This window comes from Talpa occidentalis, unplaced genomic scaffold, assembly GCF_014898055.3.
Source record: "Talpa occidentalis isolate TD23 unplaced genomic scaffold, MPIMG_talOcc4v2.1 talOcc4.7, whole genome shotgun sequence".
In the NCBI taxonomy this organism is placed as follows: Eukaryota; Metazoa; Chordata; class Mammalia; order Eulipotyphla; family Talpidae; genus Talpa; species Talpa occidentalis.
This window is the reverse complement of record NW_023605083.1, coordinates 6,118,214-6,135,200: the sequence shown is the minus strand read 5'-3', so window position 1 is coordinate 6,135,200 and position 16,987 is coordinate 6,118,214. Positions and strand designations below refer to the sequence as shown.

The window sequence follows — 16,987 nt, the reverse complement described above, 5'->3', positions numbered from 1 at the left end:
CATTTTAGTGTTTTTATTGGAAAAGTCAGAGCCAGGATTCATATCCAAATATAACCTCCAGCCTCTTCTCTTTGTTACACAACTGATCTCTATTACAGTGTCTGGAGCAGTTATCATCTTGGTGTCCATGTGCTTGGCGGCCATTGTGCTAAGTGCTTTCCACTTCCTGCCTGGACTTCTCATAACCACCCCAGAAGGCACTGACTATTATTATTCCTCTTAAAGATAAAAAGATTCTGAAGCACCCTGCCTAACATCTTACAAGTGGAGAGAAGGAAGCATTTGAACCCCCATCTGACCCTGGATTCTGTTGCTAACAGTTACATTATGATCTTTGCTTTTAAAAACTGGATGAAGGATCTTAAAATGTTTTAAATGTTACTAATTTTGAGTAAGTAGATACATTTACATAGTTTAGAGATGTGTAAGAGTCCAAGAAGATTCGCTGAATGCGAATGGACTTCTAGCTACCCCGTGCCCCTCCCAAGAGGCGGAGCAAGGGTTTTTTGTACATCATTCCAGAAATATTCTGTGCAGATTCATAAAAGTACGCATCCATACAGGGTGAGTGATGGGTTCAGTGAGTGGGATTCCTGGGTTCCCTCTGAGATAGGTTTTGGCAGTTTGCCGTTTATTGGCACCTGGCAAATTTATTAAGGCACAGCAAGGTAGCAGGGGGATTCAGAAAAAAGACGTTTGCACAGACACACAGGCAAAAGCTGCATTTGAGCAGGAAAGGCTTACTCAGAAAAAGAGATGCCTGTATCACGCGGGCAGGCTGGGAGCAAGATACGCATTTTGCCAGAACCAGGGGTATCCCTTAGATAGTGTTCTTTGGGGGGATTCATTCCTTTGTGGAATTTTATCTGTTGTGGAATCTGTCACGTCTAAGGTGTGGTTGGGTTAAACTGTAAGGACTGGTGGTTCTTTGTACTTACACGACCGACAGCTCTCCGTTGCCCGCCTTAGCAGTCGGTCTTTGCCTGCAGATTTTCCTTTGCTGGTTTAATGACTTTAGTCCTTTTATCCCCATCTCTGATCTCTGGCCGTGTGAAGCTTCTGTCCTGAATTTTCTACTCCAGTCTTCCATCAGTGAGTGTGTGTGTGCTTTCATATTGCTCCACACAAATAGCATATATACTCTTCCCCCCACCCCTTTTTTTGGTAAAGATTTATTCTTTTATACAAGAACTGGGGTAAAGGCCAAATGGGTGGGAGGGTGAGAGGATTCACCAGAGACAGAGCGGGGAGCAAGACAGGCAGACAGACCGAAGACACTGCTGAGGGGAGCAGCGGGCGAGACAGGAGAGGTCTGCCGTGCCATGTGGGGCTCTCCCTGGCTGGCCGGGAATCGAACTGGCGTTACAGAGGCTGCAGACAGCTTCACAGCACTGCGCTCAACCCGCTGCACCACCGGGGAGATCCTGTTTCCCCTTTTTATGGTGATTGTTTTATGTGAAAAGTGTGAAAGTGTTTCCACCTTCATTTTTTTTTTCTGGTTGTATAGCAGTCTATAGTATGGACCTACCATAACTTGTTCATCAGGCTCCTCTTGATGGGCATTTAGTTTGTTTCTAATTTTGTTTTGTTTCATTTTTAAAGATTTATTTTTTATTTATTTATGAATATAAAAACTGGGGTCTAGGCCAGAGGTGCAGGGGGTGAGCGGATTCACCAGAGACAGTGTGGATCTGAGAGCAGAACAGGCGGATTTACTGAGATACACAGCTGAGGGTAGCAGCGGAGAGACAGGAGAGGGAGAGGTCTGCTGCACCATGTGGGTAGCTCCCTGGACAGGGATCCAACGTAGGCCATAGTAGTGATAGCGCTGAGACTTAATCCCGGCACCACCAAGGAGGCCCTATTTCTAATTTTTGTTAAACAATGCTTTTACAAATGACTAGCACTGAAATTGCTCAGTAATGCAGATGTATATTTGTAATTTTAATGGCTATTTCTAAAATGCTTACTGAAGTATTTGTACCATGTTACACTCCACTAGCGGTGTCTGTCAAATTATCATCTAGCAGGAAATTTAAATTTTTTTTTTTGTCATTCTAAGTAATGTTAGTGAGCAGGCTGAGGGGCTCCCTGGGGCCCCCAAACCTGCACCCGGTGATGGGGTCCAGCCATCCATGCACACAAAGACGAAACAACTCTTAGTGTGAAACTTTAATGTGAGTAGTGTGGGGAAAGAGAAAGAATAAAGGGTAATCGTTTCCAAGTAAAAGACCCGAAGTCACTCATTGTCTCCTGGGAATGTCCAGCCAAACAGGGTCGGCCTGAAGCGTGGCTACTAAGGCCCAAAAACTTGCCACGACTCTAAGGGACCTTCTGGTAGAGAACCACAGGATGGGGGCAAAAAGGGCCAGGTTATTCTGGGATGAAAGAAGCAAAATCAATGTACAAATCGAGGGCTTCCCCTGGTGGCGCAGTGGTTGAGCGCTGGGTTGCGAAGCTGCCCGCAGCCTCTGCAGCGCCGGTTCGATCCCCAGCCGTCAGCGACGGTCCCACATGGTGCGCAGACCTCTCCTGCCGCCCGCTGCTCCACTCAGCAGTGTACTTCGGTCCTTCTGCCTGTTCTGCTCCCCGCTCTGGCTCTGGTGAATTCTCTCACCCTCCCGCGCGCTTCTGACTGTACCCAGTGCTTGTATAAATAAATAAATAAATAAATAAATAAATAAATAAATAAATAAATAAATAAATCTCAAAAACAAACAAAAAAAAACAAAGCACAAGTCGAGATAACAGCTGCCATCATCAGCCTTCCCACGTGTCTCCTTCCCAGTCCTCAAGTCCCTGGTGCAAGTCCAAAGGCAAGAAGCAAGTGGGTCCTTCTCCTCGTGTCTCTCCTCTGTGTCTTTCTCCTGTGTGCCCCCCCGAGCCCAGCTGCCTTTCTGGCTGCTCCGCCCGTGTGTTGTGTGGACTAACTGTATTTTTCTTTAACATTTTGATGACATGGTATTTCAGGATATGAGTGTACCAGACTTCAACAGTTCTCTTACTATTTAGACTGTTTCCATTGTTTCCTAGCGTAGTTGAGTATACTACAGATAAATTAATGTACCTGTATTGAATTTTTTGATAATAAAGTGCTGATTCAAAAGAAATACCCGTTTTAAGGCACTCATTTTATCTCTGTATGCATGTGTGCACACACCCTTTCCTTCTCACACTGCCAACTGGGTTGCATTTTTAGTCTTTGTCAATTTGGGACAGAATTACATCATGTTAGTTTTTGTTTATTGATGACGTTGTTAGGCATTTAAGGCTATTTTAATTTTTCCTTTTTAAGTATTTGTTCACAGGGCCTCCCCTGGTGGCGCAGCAGTTGAGCGCTGGGCTGCAAAGCTGCCCAAGCCTCTGCAGCACCACCTGTTTGATCCCCGGCCATCAGCGAGGGTCCCACATGGCATGACAGACCTCTCCTGTCATGCCTGCTGCTCCCCTCAGCAGTGTATTTCAGTCTGCCTGCCTGTTCTGTTCCCCGCTCTGGCTCTGGTGAATTCTCTCACCCTCCTGCGCTTCTGACTGTACCCAGTGCTTGTATAAATAAATCAATAAATAAATCTTTTTTTAAAAAAAAGTATTTGTTCATATACTTTGCCCATTTTTTCAGCTGTTTGACTTGTAAGAATTTTATCCTTCTCTGCCACATATAAGTATTTTTCATAATTTGTCTTTTTTTGAATAAACAGCATTTTTTAGATGCATAAAAACTTCTGTGTTAAATCTCAGTTTGTTCTGGTGTCTGTCCTTAGAAATGTCTTTTCTAGAAGTCATTGGGTGTGTCGTGAAGAAGGGAGTGGACTTTGTTGTTTATTTGTATTTCTCAAGTAGCATCTATCCCAAGAACTCTTCTTTGTTCACTGACTGGAAATGGCCACCTGGCCTGGCCTCTCCCTACCCACCTTGACCGCCCCTGCCTGCTGCTCCTGCTCCCTGCTGTGCTGCCACACTCCACTCCTCCCTCCACTCAGGCCCTGGCATGTGACCCCCTGCACCTGGAAAAGAGCAGCATGTCCCCACAGCAGCCCCAGCCGCAGCTGTATCTGTGTGGCTTTCCTCTGAGTGTGTAGGTCGCAGTTGAAATTTCCTTTGTTCACGTGGCGTCTCTAACCACTGTCCCAACACGGAAGGCGGCTGTGGGCCCCGTCCATGAGGAGATGATTGTAGCTGTCTGGAGCCCTGGCGCCTGGCACAGGGAAGATACTTGGGACACAGAATGAATGAACTGGAGCTTAATCGTCTGTCCTGACATGTATATGTTTGGCTGGTTTTTGTTTTCCTAATATTTCTTCAGCATTTACTCTCCTGTGTCTGCACTGCCCAGTGTGGCTACATGTAGCCACTGAGCAGTTGAAATGTGGTTATTCCCAAATTTAGATGTGCTGTAAATGTGAGATACACATCTGATTCAAAACCTTTGGGGAAAAAAAAGAATGAGTAATGTCTCATAAATCCTGACTATCGATGTGTGTTAAAATGTTTTAAAATATATTGGGTTAAATAAAATGTACTAATAATTTATATTTTTATTTTGAAAGTAACTGCTAGAAAACATTAAATTACACATGTGGCTTGCAGTATTTTTCTATTGGACAGTAATTTATAGGTGAATTTTAAAATAATTTGTAATTTCTAAGAAAAAGTTCCATTGGGCTACATTGTATTTTCAAGTTAAAGTCTTATAGTTTTCTTCTTGTAAATCCTGACTATTTTTTGTTTATTTCCCTGGGCATTTTATAGTATCTGTTTTTACTGTGGTTGTAACCTGTCATTATTGTATCTAACTTCCTAACGTTTTATGAACAATAATTTTTTAAACCCTCCCTTTATTACATCCTGATTCCAACCTTTTTTTTTTTTTCCTCCAAGTGATTTTCTTGGGTGTTCTATATAAATAGCCATATTTGCATGTAACAATAATTTTGTCTCTTCTGAATCACTGTCTGTCTGAATTTTGTTTGTTGTTTCGGCTGCAATTTCCAGGACAGTGTTAAGTGAGAAAAGTAATGGGCAGACAATTTTGTATGTCCTCCCAGGCACTGATGAGCATGCTTTTGTAAAGTGTTTTCCAGTGTGCGCCAGGGAACACTAATTCTCTGGAATATTAATATGTGTTCCGTGAGAGAAGAGCTTCACAGTTAAACGAGTTTGCAAACTGCTGAGTTAAATAGAATTCTTGTCTGTAGGATTTTTCAGATGGATTATTATGCTAATGTGTTTCTTAATCCCAAGGAGGTGGTAATATTAAGGCTAGCTATAGGCTTGTGTTTTACTAAATATGTTTTGGGAAATTCAGATATAAGTTTCCCATTTTAAGGATAATTGTTGCCATTGGTTTGCAGTAGATACTGTTCATTAAGAACACCGTTTTCTATTCCTAGCTTATTGAGTACTTCTCCTTACTTTGAAAAGGCCTTTAACTTTCTAAAATGCATTTTTGGTATACTTTTGATTTGGCCATATGGTTTTTCCTCCTTTGACGCACTGATGTTGTGAATTATATTTGTATGTTTCCTAACACAGAGCCATCCTTGTATTTGTGAAGCGACCATTCATGTAATAAGTTATATTTGCTAGTATTTACCTTAGACCTTTAAAATCTGTGTACTTAGGAATGGTTGTCATTCTCCTTCTTTATACTCTTTGCCATCTTCTGGTGTCAGATTTATATCATATGATGCTTTAAATGTTTTAACATGTGTCTGGAACTGTGAAGACCTGAAGATCATTTGTGCCTTGGCAGTTCTGTTTCTTTTTTATTTAGCTCTGCCAATTTATGTTACTCTAAAAATATGTCCATTCTGTACAGATTTCAAATGACCTTCAGTCATAAAGCTAGGATAAGTCACGGCACAGTGTTCTCAGGTCCTGACATGAAATGCTGGCGAGAGCTAGTTGTACTAACTGATGGAGCCTTTCCTGCAAGAATCTTAGGTTTAGCTGTACATTGTCTTGTCCTGAAATGTAATTTTTTCCTCTGTTGTCCACATTTGCTTTCTTTGGGTTTCACTTGCTGTTCCTTTTCTAACCTCTTAAGTTGACTAATTTTGTTTGTTTTTATTCTTTATTGATTAATGATAGATTTTTTAAGGCACTGATTTTCCCTATTGAAATTTGTTATTTCAAAGCCCCCAACATTTCATTATGAAAAATTTCAGACGTAAAAAAGTTGAATTTTACAGTGAACACCTTTATTCCCAGTGTGTAGCTGCCGTACTTGGTACCGTCTTGCTGTGTTTGCTCTGTCACGTATCTGTCTCTTCTTAGGTGCATTCTCAAGTGAGTTGGAGACATAAGGAAACTTCACTTATAGCTCCTTCTTGCTGCATATTTGATATGGGTTTTCTTATTTCCTAAATAGTTTTCTTTCTTTTTAATTTTCTCTGCTTTAATACTTATTCAGGAGTATTTATATTTCTACTGATTGAGTTTTAAAAATTAAAACATAGTTGCTAGATCTAATTTTGCTGTGTTTATGCAGCCTGTGCGGTATACATGACCACGGTTCTGAGTGATCTTGTGATGCGGATTCTAGGCAAGGGGCAGCCAGCTGTCTAAGTGTGCCGCCTTGGGAGCGCTCGTGGGGGACCATGCACCATGGCCCGTCCAGCGCTCTCCAAAACTCTCCCCTGAAAGGGGCGGAGCATTGCTCTGTGAACTACCAACCCCAAAGGATATAAAGGTGTGCACAGCTATAGAGAAAAAACGCAAATCGAGATGACTCAAGATTCTGAACTAAAAAGGGTGTAGCTGCATTCATTGTATCCAGTGAGCAGACTGCTTCAGCTTCTCAAGCGTATGTGAAGTAGAAAGATGTTTTTCCTAAAAGGAAAATTCTTATAGCTAAAATGACCCTGTGTATGTCAGACATTTGAATTTTGATCAAGATGAATGTTGGCAGTTATGACACTGGGCTAATGAGGTTACTTGATTCTAGATGAATCACCCAAAGTTCAAAGACGGAAAAATAAGTGAGAGGAAGAATGCTCAGGCAGCCCTACGAGGTGCAGGAGGTGATGGTGGTGGTAATCTTTTTGGCAAGCTTATGTCTATGCCCTTGCGCGTAGCACGGAGTCACTGGTAAATCACGAAACTCTCTCTCTCCGCAGATTACGCTTCATGTCAGTAGAAATGGACAGCAGCAGTTTTATTCAGTTTGATGTGCCCGAGTACAGCAGCACCGTTCTGAGCCAGCTAAACGAACTCCGCCTGCAAGGGAAACTATGTGACATCATTGTCCACATTCAGGGTCAGCCATTCCGAGCCCACAAAGCCGTCCTTGCCGCCAGCTCCCCCTACTTCCGGGACCATTCAGCATTAAGTACCATGAGTGGCTTGTCAATATCAGTGATTAAGAATCCCAATGTGTTTGAACAGTTGCTTTCATTTTGTTACACTGGAAGAATGTCCTTGCAGCTGAAGGACGTGGTCAGTTTCCTCACTGCAGCCAGCTTTCTTCAGATGCAGTGTGTCATTGACAAGTGCACGCAGATCCTGGAGAGCATCCACTCCAAAATCAGCGTTGGAGATGTTGACTCTGTTACCGTCGGTGCTGAAGAGACGCCCGAGAGTCAGAATGGAGTCAAAGACAGCAGCTTCTTCGCCAACCCTGTGGAGATCTCCCCCCCGTATTGCTCTCAGGTACGGCAGCCCACCACGAGCGCCGATCTCCGCATGGAGACGACGCCCAGCAAAGCGCTGCGCAGCCGCTTGCAGGAAGAAGGGCACTCGGACCGAGGGAGCAGCGGGAGTGTCTCTGAGTATGAGATTCAGATAGAGGGTGACCACGAGCAGGGGGACCTGTTAGTGCGGGAGAGCCAGATCACTGAGGTGAAGGTGAAGATGGAGAAGTCCGACCGGCCCAGCTGTTCTGACAGCTCCTCCCTGGGGGACGATGGGTACCACACCGAGATGGTGGATGGGGAGCAGGTCGTGGCCGTCAACGTGGGTTCCTACGGCTCTGTGCTCCAGCACGCCTATTCCTACTCCCAGGCAGCCTCGCAGTCAGCAGGCATGTCAGAGGCTTTTGGAAGTTTGAGTAATTCCAGTCCGTCCAGATCGATGCTGAGCTGTTTCCGAGGAGGACGCGCCCGCCAGAAGCGGGCTCTGTCTGTCCACCTGCACAGTGACCTGCAGGGCCTGGTGCAGGGTTCCGACGGCGAGGCCATGATGAGTAACCCCGGGTATGAGAGCAGTCCCCGGGAGAGGAGTGCGAGAGGCCACTGGTACCCGTACAACGAGAGGTTGATCTGTATTTACTGTGGCAAGTCCTTCAACCAGAAAGGCAGCCTTGATAGGCACATGCGGCTCCACATGGGCATCACCCCCTTTGTGTGCAAGTTCTGTGGGAAGAAGTACACACGGAAGGACCAACTGGAGTACCACATCCGGGGCCACACTGACGATAAGCCGTTCCGCTGTGAGATCTGCGGGAAATGCTTTCCTTTCCAGGGTACCCTCAACCAGCACCTGCGGAAAAACCACCCCGGAGTGGCCGAAGTCAGGAGTCGCATCGAGTCCCCTGAGAGAACAGACGTGTACGTGGAACAGAAACTAGAAAATGATGCATCGGCCTCCGAGATGGCCCTGGATTCCCGCATGGAAATTCACACGGTGTCGGATGCTCCTGACTAAGGTGGTAAAGGAGTGCACCCAAACAAAGCACACTGATCAATGCATATTTGTGATTTGCTTTGTCGTAGTCTTTGGTTTTCCCAACCATCTGGAAATCTCTTGGTCTCTTGGCAGTTTTCTAAGGTTTCTGGAAGGAACACTTCATTGTGTTTATCCTTTCCCCCGCCCTCCCTCCCCAAGGAGCTCAAAGCATGAAGGGCAACGAATCCAGGGAAAACACAGGCTGACAGTATTCCTCTTTGGCTGAACTCTTAACCCAGAATCTGCCAGTGATTTAGCTAATGCCAACCGGTCGACCCCACATGCTCTGCCAAAGGCAGACTCTCTCATTGCGTGCACTGGTGCTGGTGCATTTCCGTGGAGAGGGGCTAGGAGGCCGTCAGCTGATGCAAATGGGTAACCTTTTCTAATTTAAAATTACTTTTAGGGGGTAGTTAGACAATTTATATATATATATAATAAAGTGATTATTATATATATAGTATATATACATTCTCAAATTTGATTTTATTCTGGTTGAGGTGAATGTAAGAGGAATATATAATTTAATACAATGTGAACAGGGCTTTTGACTCTGTCTCGTCCCTACCTAATACGTTAGGGTTTTGCCCCTTTATTTCCCTTACGAAAGAATGTTAATAGGTTTTCATATATATTAATCATTGTGTCCAAAAGCAAGCAAAGCAAATCACAGTGTTCATAGCTCTGCTTCATAACAAACACATAAACCAAATGCCATAAAATGCATTCAACTCTAGTCGGAAACCATTTGGGATTTTTGTTAGTTGTCCAGTGGGTACGCTGGATGACCCGTGGTGCTGACCTTTTTACATATTGTCGTGTTATATTAGCCAACCCCAAAGGAGCAGTGGTTTTCCATGTTTTTACTGGCCTACGAATCTACCTTCATTCCGTACTGTAGAGACATACATACCAGGTAACTGACTCGAATCACTCTACCGGGAGTTAGTACTCGCACTAAAGGAAAGGGATTTGTAGCTCTGGCTACGAAATTCTCCGAGCAGTGTTGTGGTTTTTTTTTTTTTTTTTTTTTCTTTCTCTTTTCAAACAGCCAGTTCAGGTGCACAGCAACTTTTTCTACATGCAGTTCCCAGGGAAACTGCAGAACTTGGAATTTGTACTTTTTGTAAAGATATACTCTATGGGAATTGCAAGCAATATATCTCCTTAGTATCGTGTGTGCTAACGAGAGCCCCAGCGGCTCCCCCACGCTCAGTGTTTCCTGCTTCAAGAAACCAACAGTTAAAAACGCCCTCTAAGATACTCTGTGTCACCAAATCTCTGTGTGTCACCATATTTTGGGTCACGTGGTGCTATTTTTATGTTATGTATCTTTTTTAGGTCAGTATAGATGTAAAAAATGTGAAATCTTATGGTAATAAGTGAATTACAACTTATTTTCCTCTCTTGAGTTTATAGCTTGAAAAGAGACCTCAAAAGCATGTGCTGGCAAACACATCCCTGTATGAAAACATACCTGGGGCCTGTTTGGATCATGTTTTATAACTGGTGCTTCAGGAAGCGTCTTCAGTTCTGTCCTTGACTCCCCCGTGGGCCGCTCCTGGATGGGTCGGGTGTGTCTGCCCTGCCCGGGGTGGGGTCCTGCCGTCAGCAGGTGCTAGCAGCCGGGGGCCAGTCTCCCTCTGTTGGAGAACCTTGGCTCACAGACCACCTAAAGGAAAACAACCAAAATGACTGACTTCAGAGGCCAGGAGTTAACGGAATATAAAAGATAGATGTTTGCTGGTTTTCCATGCTTTCTTGGCTCTTAAATACCAAGAATGGTAGTTTTTTGTTTTGTTTTTTTTTTTAATTTTTGGGGTTTGGGGGTTTTGTTTTGTTTTTTATTTTTTAGGGGGGGTAAAAAGTCATTCAGACCCTTGTGTGTGCAGCCCCCAAGGGGTGGCTGTGCAGCAGCATCTCTTTAGCACACAGGACCTGCTCTTGTGTGACCTGCTGTGCCACACGTCAGTGTTACGACGTACAGATCACGCTAATCCTGCTGCTCCTGAGGAGTAGCTTTTGCTAAATCGGGTATATAGTATGCCTTTTCCTGTCAGACTGCCTAAGTAAGGGGCTTGGTCTCTCTCTGAAGCACTTGTTCAACTCCTGTCAAAGCCGCGTGCCTCAGGGGGAGGCTGGACCCCAGGTGTTTACCCACTTAAATATGTTCTGGGGTTTCAGGTAAATGTTTGTGATTTTTTTTTTCCTTACATGAAATCATTTGGTTTTGACTTTTTTTTTTAAGAATGCAAAAAATTTGTGTTGTGATACAAATTAAGTTGGTGACATGAAATGCCCGAGTCAAGGACTAAGAGGTCAGGCTCAGGGAGGAACCTCCTTTTCACTCAGGCTTGAGGCCTCCTGAGAGACCTCCAGAGCGTTCCGTGAGACACAAGACATGTCAGGAGGGGGGAGCCCCTGGGGCAGCAGCACCTCGGACGTCCTGGTTCTTGTCACCGTGTCAGTCTTAATCTTATTTACACAGAGTTCTTTGTATTTGTAAATTTGTTTGACTGGTTTGAGTTTACCAAAGAGTGACTTATCCAAAATTGTCTTTGACAAAAATATACATTGCTTTGATTGTACAGTTCAGGTTCAAACATTGTAATGGGACTGTTAAGGGGCAGAAAATTGATTGCGTTTCTAATAATCATGATTCCACGTTTGGCAAGTTCTACTTGCTCCCATTCATGTCGCTAACACTTTACCCTTTCCACTGCTAGCAGTGTTAAGAATGAATTCTCAAGCCATAACACAGTACTGTAAGGTTCCGCGGGGCTGACAGGGAGGGGCGCGGAGGCCGGCGTGGAGCTGAGTGGCCTCCCTGAGCGTGCGCCCCGCCGCGCTTCTCAGTGTGCGTGGCGGGCGAAAGATTAACTCCATTCAGATCGGGCAGCAGCAATTAATTGTGCCTTGTCACATGAGGATGTGCCAGGAGGATTAACATGACCACAGAACAGAAACGTTCTCCCCCGAAAGTCACTCACGTCTCTGCAGACGAAGCACGCTGTGTAACTCCTTAGAGCAACTCTTTGGAAAGCAAAGTCCCTATTTCTGTACAGTTTTAGGTTAGACGTTTAATTTGTTACAAATGCAAAAATCAATTAAGAAAAAGGTGATATGTGAAGAATCTTTTACAGTCAAATATATCCTGAATTCATATAGGCTTGTTCATAATTGAGTCTCTTCTTGAGCTACCTTTTCAATACGTAGACAATGTGAAGACAGTGACAGCGTCCTTTTCTATAGGTGTCTAACCTGTTATTACAAACTGTGAAAACAAAGAATTTTTATACTTTTCCTAATGTTTGTGGTTTTAAGCAGTTATTTTCATTCTTACCGGGTCTCTACCCTCTACTAAAGTTGTAAATACGTCTAGAAATTATGTCTGTAAACACAGCACATGAAAACATGCTCAGATTTTAGTCGGTGGCAAGCCTTCCAGTAGGCTCAGCCTTGGCAGTTTTGGTGTTTTTTTTTTTTTTTTTTTTTTTTCTTTTTTCTTTAGCAGCGGAAAGGATACTGTCGGTTCACTGTTAAGCAGAATATACTGTAGAACTAAATGGATGATTTTTAGATCTTCCGGAGGAAGCATAGTAATGTCTTTTCTAATGATAGCAGTTATAACCAAGTCTTCTGTTTTTTTCCCTTAGCCCAGACCGTAGGCCTGCATATTTTTGTGCGTGGTTTTGTTTCTTTTTTTGTTTTTTTGTTTTTACGGCCTAGACTCTAGGAAGAACTTGCAGGAACACAAACCAAGGGCTGGGGGCGGGGGTGGGGTGGGGAATCATCTATGTGAATGAGCTTTACTTTAAAGAAATCAGTGTATTTTATTTTAACAACTTTTTCTATTAGTTAACTGTGATTTTGTTGTCGTCGTCGTTACTGGTAAATTCTGTAACGGTTTCCTGTGAAGCCTCCACTGAAAGGGACTCAAATATGCAACACCTAAACTATTTTCCGAGGGCGCATGCCCCTTGAATGGTGCTTCTAGACTGGTCAGGGTTATTTATTAAATTTTATATATGAAAGTATTGGGGAATTATGTAAATTCTTTATATGAAACTCTAGTTCATAAGTCATAGATTTCATATTACTCAGTGCAACTGAACGCCAAGTTCAGAAGTCATTCACATTGTTCCGAGTTTGTAACGGCCCTTCCGTCACGTGCGTCTTCTTCAGTAAGTGCCAGAGCGTGTCCACTGTTCTGCCCAGTGCTTGACTTCCGGGCCCGGGGAGAACCTGCTTTCTCGGGTTCCCCTCTGGGTCTGGCACCCGCGGGGCTTTCCTAGCGCTCGACCCAGTCCTGGAGTCAGCCTCGGGGCAGTCAGTAAGCGGACCTCTTGCTGCCCCTCAGTGACAAGTATGCTGTGAATTCAACCTTCGGACTTGCCGCCCAAGCCCTTGGTTGCTGCCCTGACTATATAGTAAGAGGTCGCCGTACCTGGTTTCTCTGAGAATGACCCTTTTCCTAATGTGAAAACCATCTCTCTCACCACTTATTAGTAGGGCTAACATTTTTTTTTTCCGTTATAAATGGTCGAGCAATTTGAATGACTTAACACAGTGTCATTTTCTTGCAATATAAACTGGTAACCTCACAACTCCACACTTCATCACCACATGAAGTAAATGAAGCTAGCTAAGCGGATGCTGTATCAACTAGTAACTTGCCATTAAGGATTATTTTATAGCATGAATTTAAGACTATTTATTCAAATGATATTTTACTCTTGTATTCATTTTTGTTTTAGATTTGTGACATGAATATTTCAGTGCTGCTTAATTTTGTTCTGAATTCTTGTTTCTTGCTTGTAAATGGCTTTTTTATGGTATAAATAAAGTCAATGGAAATTGCTGTTTGTAAATAAAAATGCTGCTGGAGCAAACGAGCTGTGGTCTCCCTCTGTATGTGCCCCGCTGGTCTCGGTCAGGTCACTGGCTGGAACAAGCTGCCACCCTGGGTCTCGCAGCTTCTGTAACTGTAACTACTCCCTTTTGGAAAGGTTGGGGTTTCATAAGAAGTGCCTGCGCCCCTCTGGTGTTGGGAAGAGGGGAGAGAGCAGATTTCTGACCTTTCTCCTGTGCGTGAGGTCTGCCTGGCCGGGCTCCCCCAGCTGGACCCCTTGAATCCCCCGCCTTGCAAAAGTCCCCCGGGCCCCCTTGGATGGGCCTTGTCACCCCCGCCAGGCTCCCAGTGGTCTCTTAGGTCTCTGAACGCCTCTTCAGGCCTCAGCCCAGGCCCCCTCAGCCATGGAGCCCTCCCCCAGCAGCGCTTCTCTGTCAGGCCCCTTGAACTGGGTACTGGTTTCATTTGCAATTGTGCATTGGTTAGTGAGATCGCTTAGTAAATGTTCCTCTGGCCTGTGTGCTCCACGAGAGCCGGGACTCGGAACCGTCTCCCTCACCTGTGACCTTGGCACAAGACCTGGTGTCCAGCAGGTGCACAGGAAGACTCAAAAATGAGCAAATGCAGGTGATATATGAGGGTGAGCAGCCTGGAGGCTGGAGGTGTGTGGAGACTAAACTGGCTCCGACCTGCTAGAGCTGGCTTGTCCCTCGCTAGTCAGAAGGGCTGTTGTGAGGCTCACTGGCTCCACACCTGGCTTCCCCCTCGTCACAAGGCTCCTTTAAGCCACCTGGACAGAGCTGATGCCCCACTTGCAGGCACCAGCTTCGCTGGCGAGCTGGGGCCTGGGGACTCGAGAAACTCAAGGGCATGACCCATGAGAAAGTGCATTGACTTGGGAATCTGGGGGTCAGGGTCCTAGTCCTGCCTTTGCCTTAACCGTGATCTTAACCAGGTCACTCAACCTTGTTAGCCCCAGTTTGTATATAAAATAGTGGAGCCAGACTCTTGTGGCTTTGGTTGTGAGGCAGTGACTTTGAATAGGTTTGCTTCCTCCCTAAGGCTGGAAAAGTAGCCCCACGCCAAGAATCAAGGGTAGGGTGAGGGGAGTACCCCAAGGGGCCACCGTCCTGGGTGCAGCGCCTGCAGCAGATCCACTGACAGCAGATCCACTGAGTCGGGCACCCTATTCATCTGCGTTGTGGACGAAGACCATTAGCAGGAAGCTGGCTCTGCATTTGTCCCGAAGTCACGACATCACTTTGATGTCTTCCAAGTGACAATTCTCACCAATTGCCCAGCCTGCTGGCCTCAAGGATGTTTATGTCTCCTTTGTCAAGTCAAAATCCCTAGCTGCTCTCTGGGCACCATCTGTCTCCTGGGCCATTTTCCACGAAAGCCCCTCAACCCTCAGCGACATACTTAAACATCTGTGATGTTTTCCTGGTTCTCGGCAGGACTAGCTTGCACACCTTTTGCCAGCAAAGAGGGTTCAAAACGTCAGAGCTCAAATTAAATGGCAGGAAGAGGCCACCATGAGGGAAATGCAACGTAGGCACATCAGCTCGGGGTTGTGCCACCTTGGGGTGGCAGGTGGTCATTCCATGGCTGAACAAGGTGTGCCTTAACCTCACCGCCCCAGCACCCTGGGTCAGGAATGCACTATTACTCTGAAGGGGCGGCCAGGGTGTGGCTAGTGAATTATAATGTGTCTCCTCCCTGGGCAACCTGCAGGGACAGGGCTGCCTTCCTTTCCTCTCAGGCAGACCCCGCCCTCAGCTTTGAAGGAGTTTGCTTATGGGAGTCTGTGGTTCCGGCCTCTGCCTAAAGGAGCTTGGATCTTATCAGGGAAGGAGTCTTGACTGGGCCTTGGGGATGGAGCTTTCCGGGACTTCCCCTGGGGCCAGGGGACATACTTCCCCTTTCTGTCTGCCCACCTCCCTCCAAGACTTGAACAATTGCTATGAGACATGTTTCTGACAGAATTTTCTTGGAACTGAAATGGTGACGTCCATAATCTGGAAGAACACTTATTTGGCAAACAAAACTACTTTTGTGTGGCTTATTTTAAGTGGCCTGTCTCTGCCAGACGTTCTGTTCATCACACATCTGGGTCCCTCGAGCTGTTTTCAGTTGGTTTGCGGGTTATTTTTTTCCTCCTCAGCCCCTTCGTTCTCCTTACGTCTCCAAATACTAATAGGAGCATCGAAAGCCACTTTTGATTTGGGACATCCCTGCCCTGAGAATGGACTCTTGAATTTCCTCTGAGGCCTCACCCTGTTCGCTTTGAGCCCTTCCTCTGCCTTTGATATTAATTCCTCCTGCTCCCCAGGGGTGCGCTGGTTCTAACCCCAGCGGGGCCCCTGCTCATCAGGAAGGGCTGCTGTCTTTGGAAGCATCAGAATCTGGACAGAAGATGCTGGGCCTGGCCGCTGGCTTCACACCCTTCCTCTTTGCCCTGGCAGCTGCCGCCCCAGGCTCTGCCTCCATCACCCCGCCTTCTGCTGGACCCTGGCCGGGCTGGTGGTGAAATGAAGGCAACTAAACTGCTAGTTGTCTTCTTGCCCTCCACTGCCTTGTCCCCTGTCTCCAAAAGGGCCTCCAGGGAACTCCTGCCACCAGGCTCTGGTGAGAGGCCCCATTCCTGCTGTGGTCAGGGGATGACCGGGTGCAGCCCTGAAAAGTTGGACTCTTCTAGCCTGAAAGTGAACGCCACACTCGGCCTCTGTTCCAGGCAGTGTCAGCTCAGCACGCTTTGTCGAGTGCCAGGTGCTGTCCACATATGCTAGTCAAGCCCAGCTGGAAAACACTGGTGGCGTCCTTGCTGGTGGCGCTTCATCGCACCACCCCCCCCCCCCCGCCCTGAGAGCCAGTGACAGGGCCTGGTGACCCCGAGAACGCTTAGAGGGCAGAGGACCCAGGGCCAGGTATTCTGCCCCGGGCTTGTCCTGGACACGGAGGTGCCACTCTCTCAGGTCCTGTGGGGCAGAGCTCAGGAGGCCTGAATGATTCCAGGATCCCCTCTGTCCTGACGTCTCAGGAAAGGACTATATCACCATGAGCCCTCGGCGGCAGTGGTGCACTGGGAAAGCATGAAATGCTGCTGGTCCTGCTCAGGATACAAATTGCCAGCTTCACTCCATACAACCTATGAACAGAGACCTCAGCCTTAGGGCTGAAACTGCCTTGAGAACCCATGTCCTGCGAGAGAGGAGGGACTCCCGTGGACAAGGGGGTGAAAATGAGCATGCTGACCTGAGGCTGGGGCATGAGTCAGCACAGCGTCGCTAGGAGGCTGATGGGTGCCATGCCCCAAAGTTTTTTTTTAAAAAAACATTTTTAAAAAAGATTTATTTATTTATGCATACAAGAACTGGGGTACAGGCCAGAGGTGCAGGGGATAAGAGGACTCACCAGAGACAGAGCGGGGAGCAGAACACACAGATCTGCTGAAATACACTGCTGAGGGGA

The 16,987-nt window shown here is 46.0% G+C and overlaps 1 protein-coding gene across 2 annotated transcripts in view; it reads left to right on the top strand.

Moving 5' to 3' along the window:
• ZBTB34 (zinc finger and BTB domain containing 34) overlaps positions 1 to 13,556 on the top strand; it is a 46,521-nt gene extending 32,965 nt beyond the window's left edge. For both annotated transcript variants that reach the window (XM_037492761.2, XM_037492762.2), the window contains one exon: positions 7,119 to 13,556. In XM_037492761.2, coding sequence (XP_037348658.1) covers positions 7,119 to 8,643 — 1,525 coding nt within the window. In that variant the 3' untranslated portion in view covers positions 8,644 to 13,556. The remainder of the gene's footprint in view (positions 1 to 7,118) is intronic.
• The last annotated feature ends 3,431 nt before the right edge of the window (positions 13,557 to 16,987 follow it).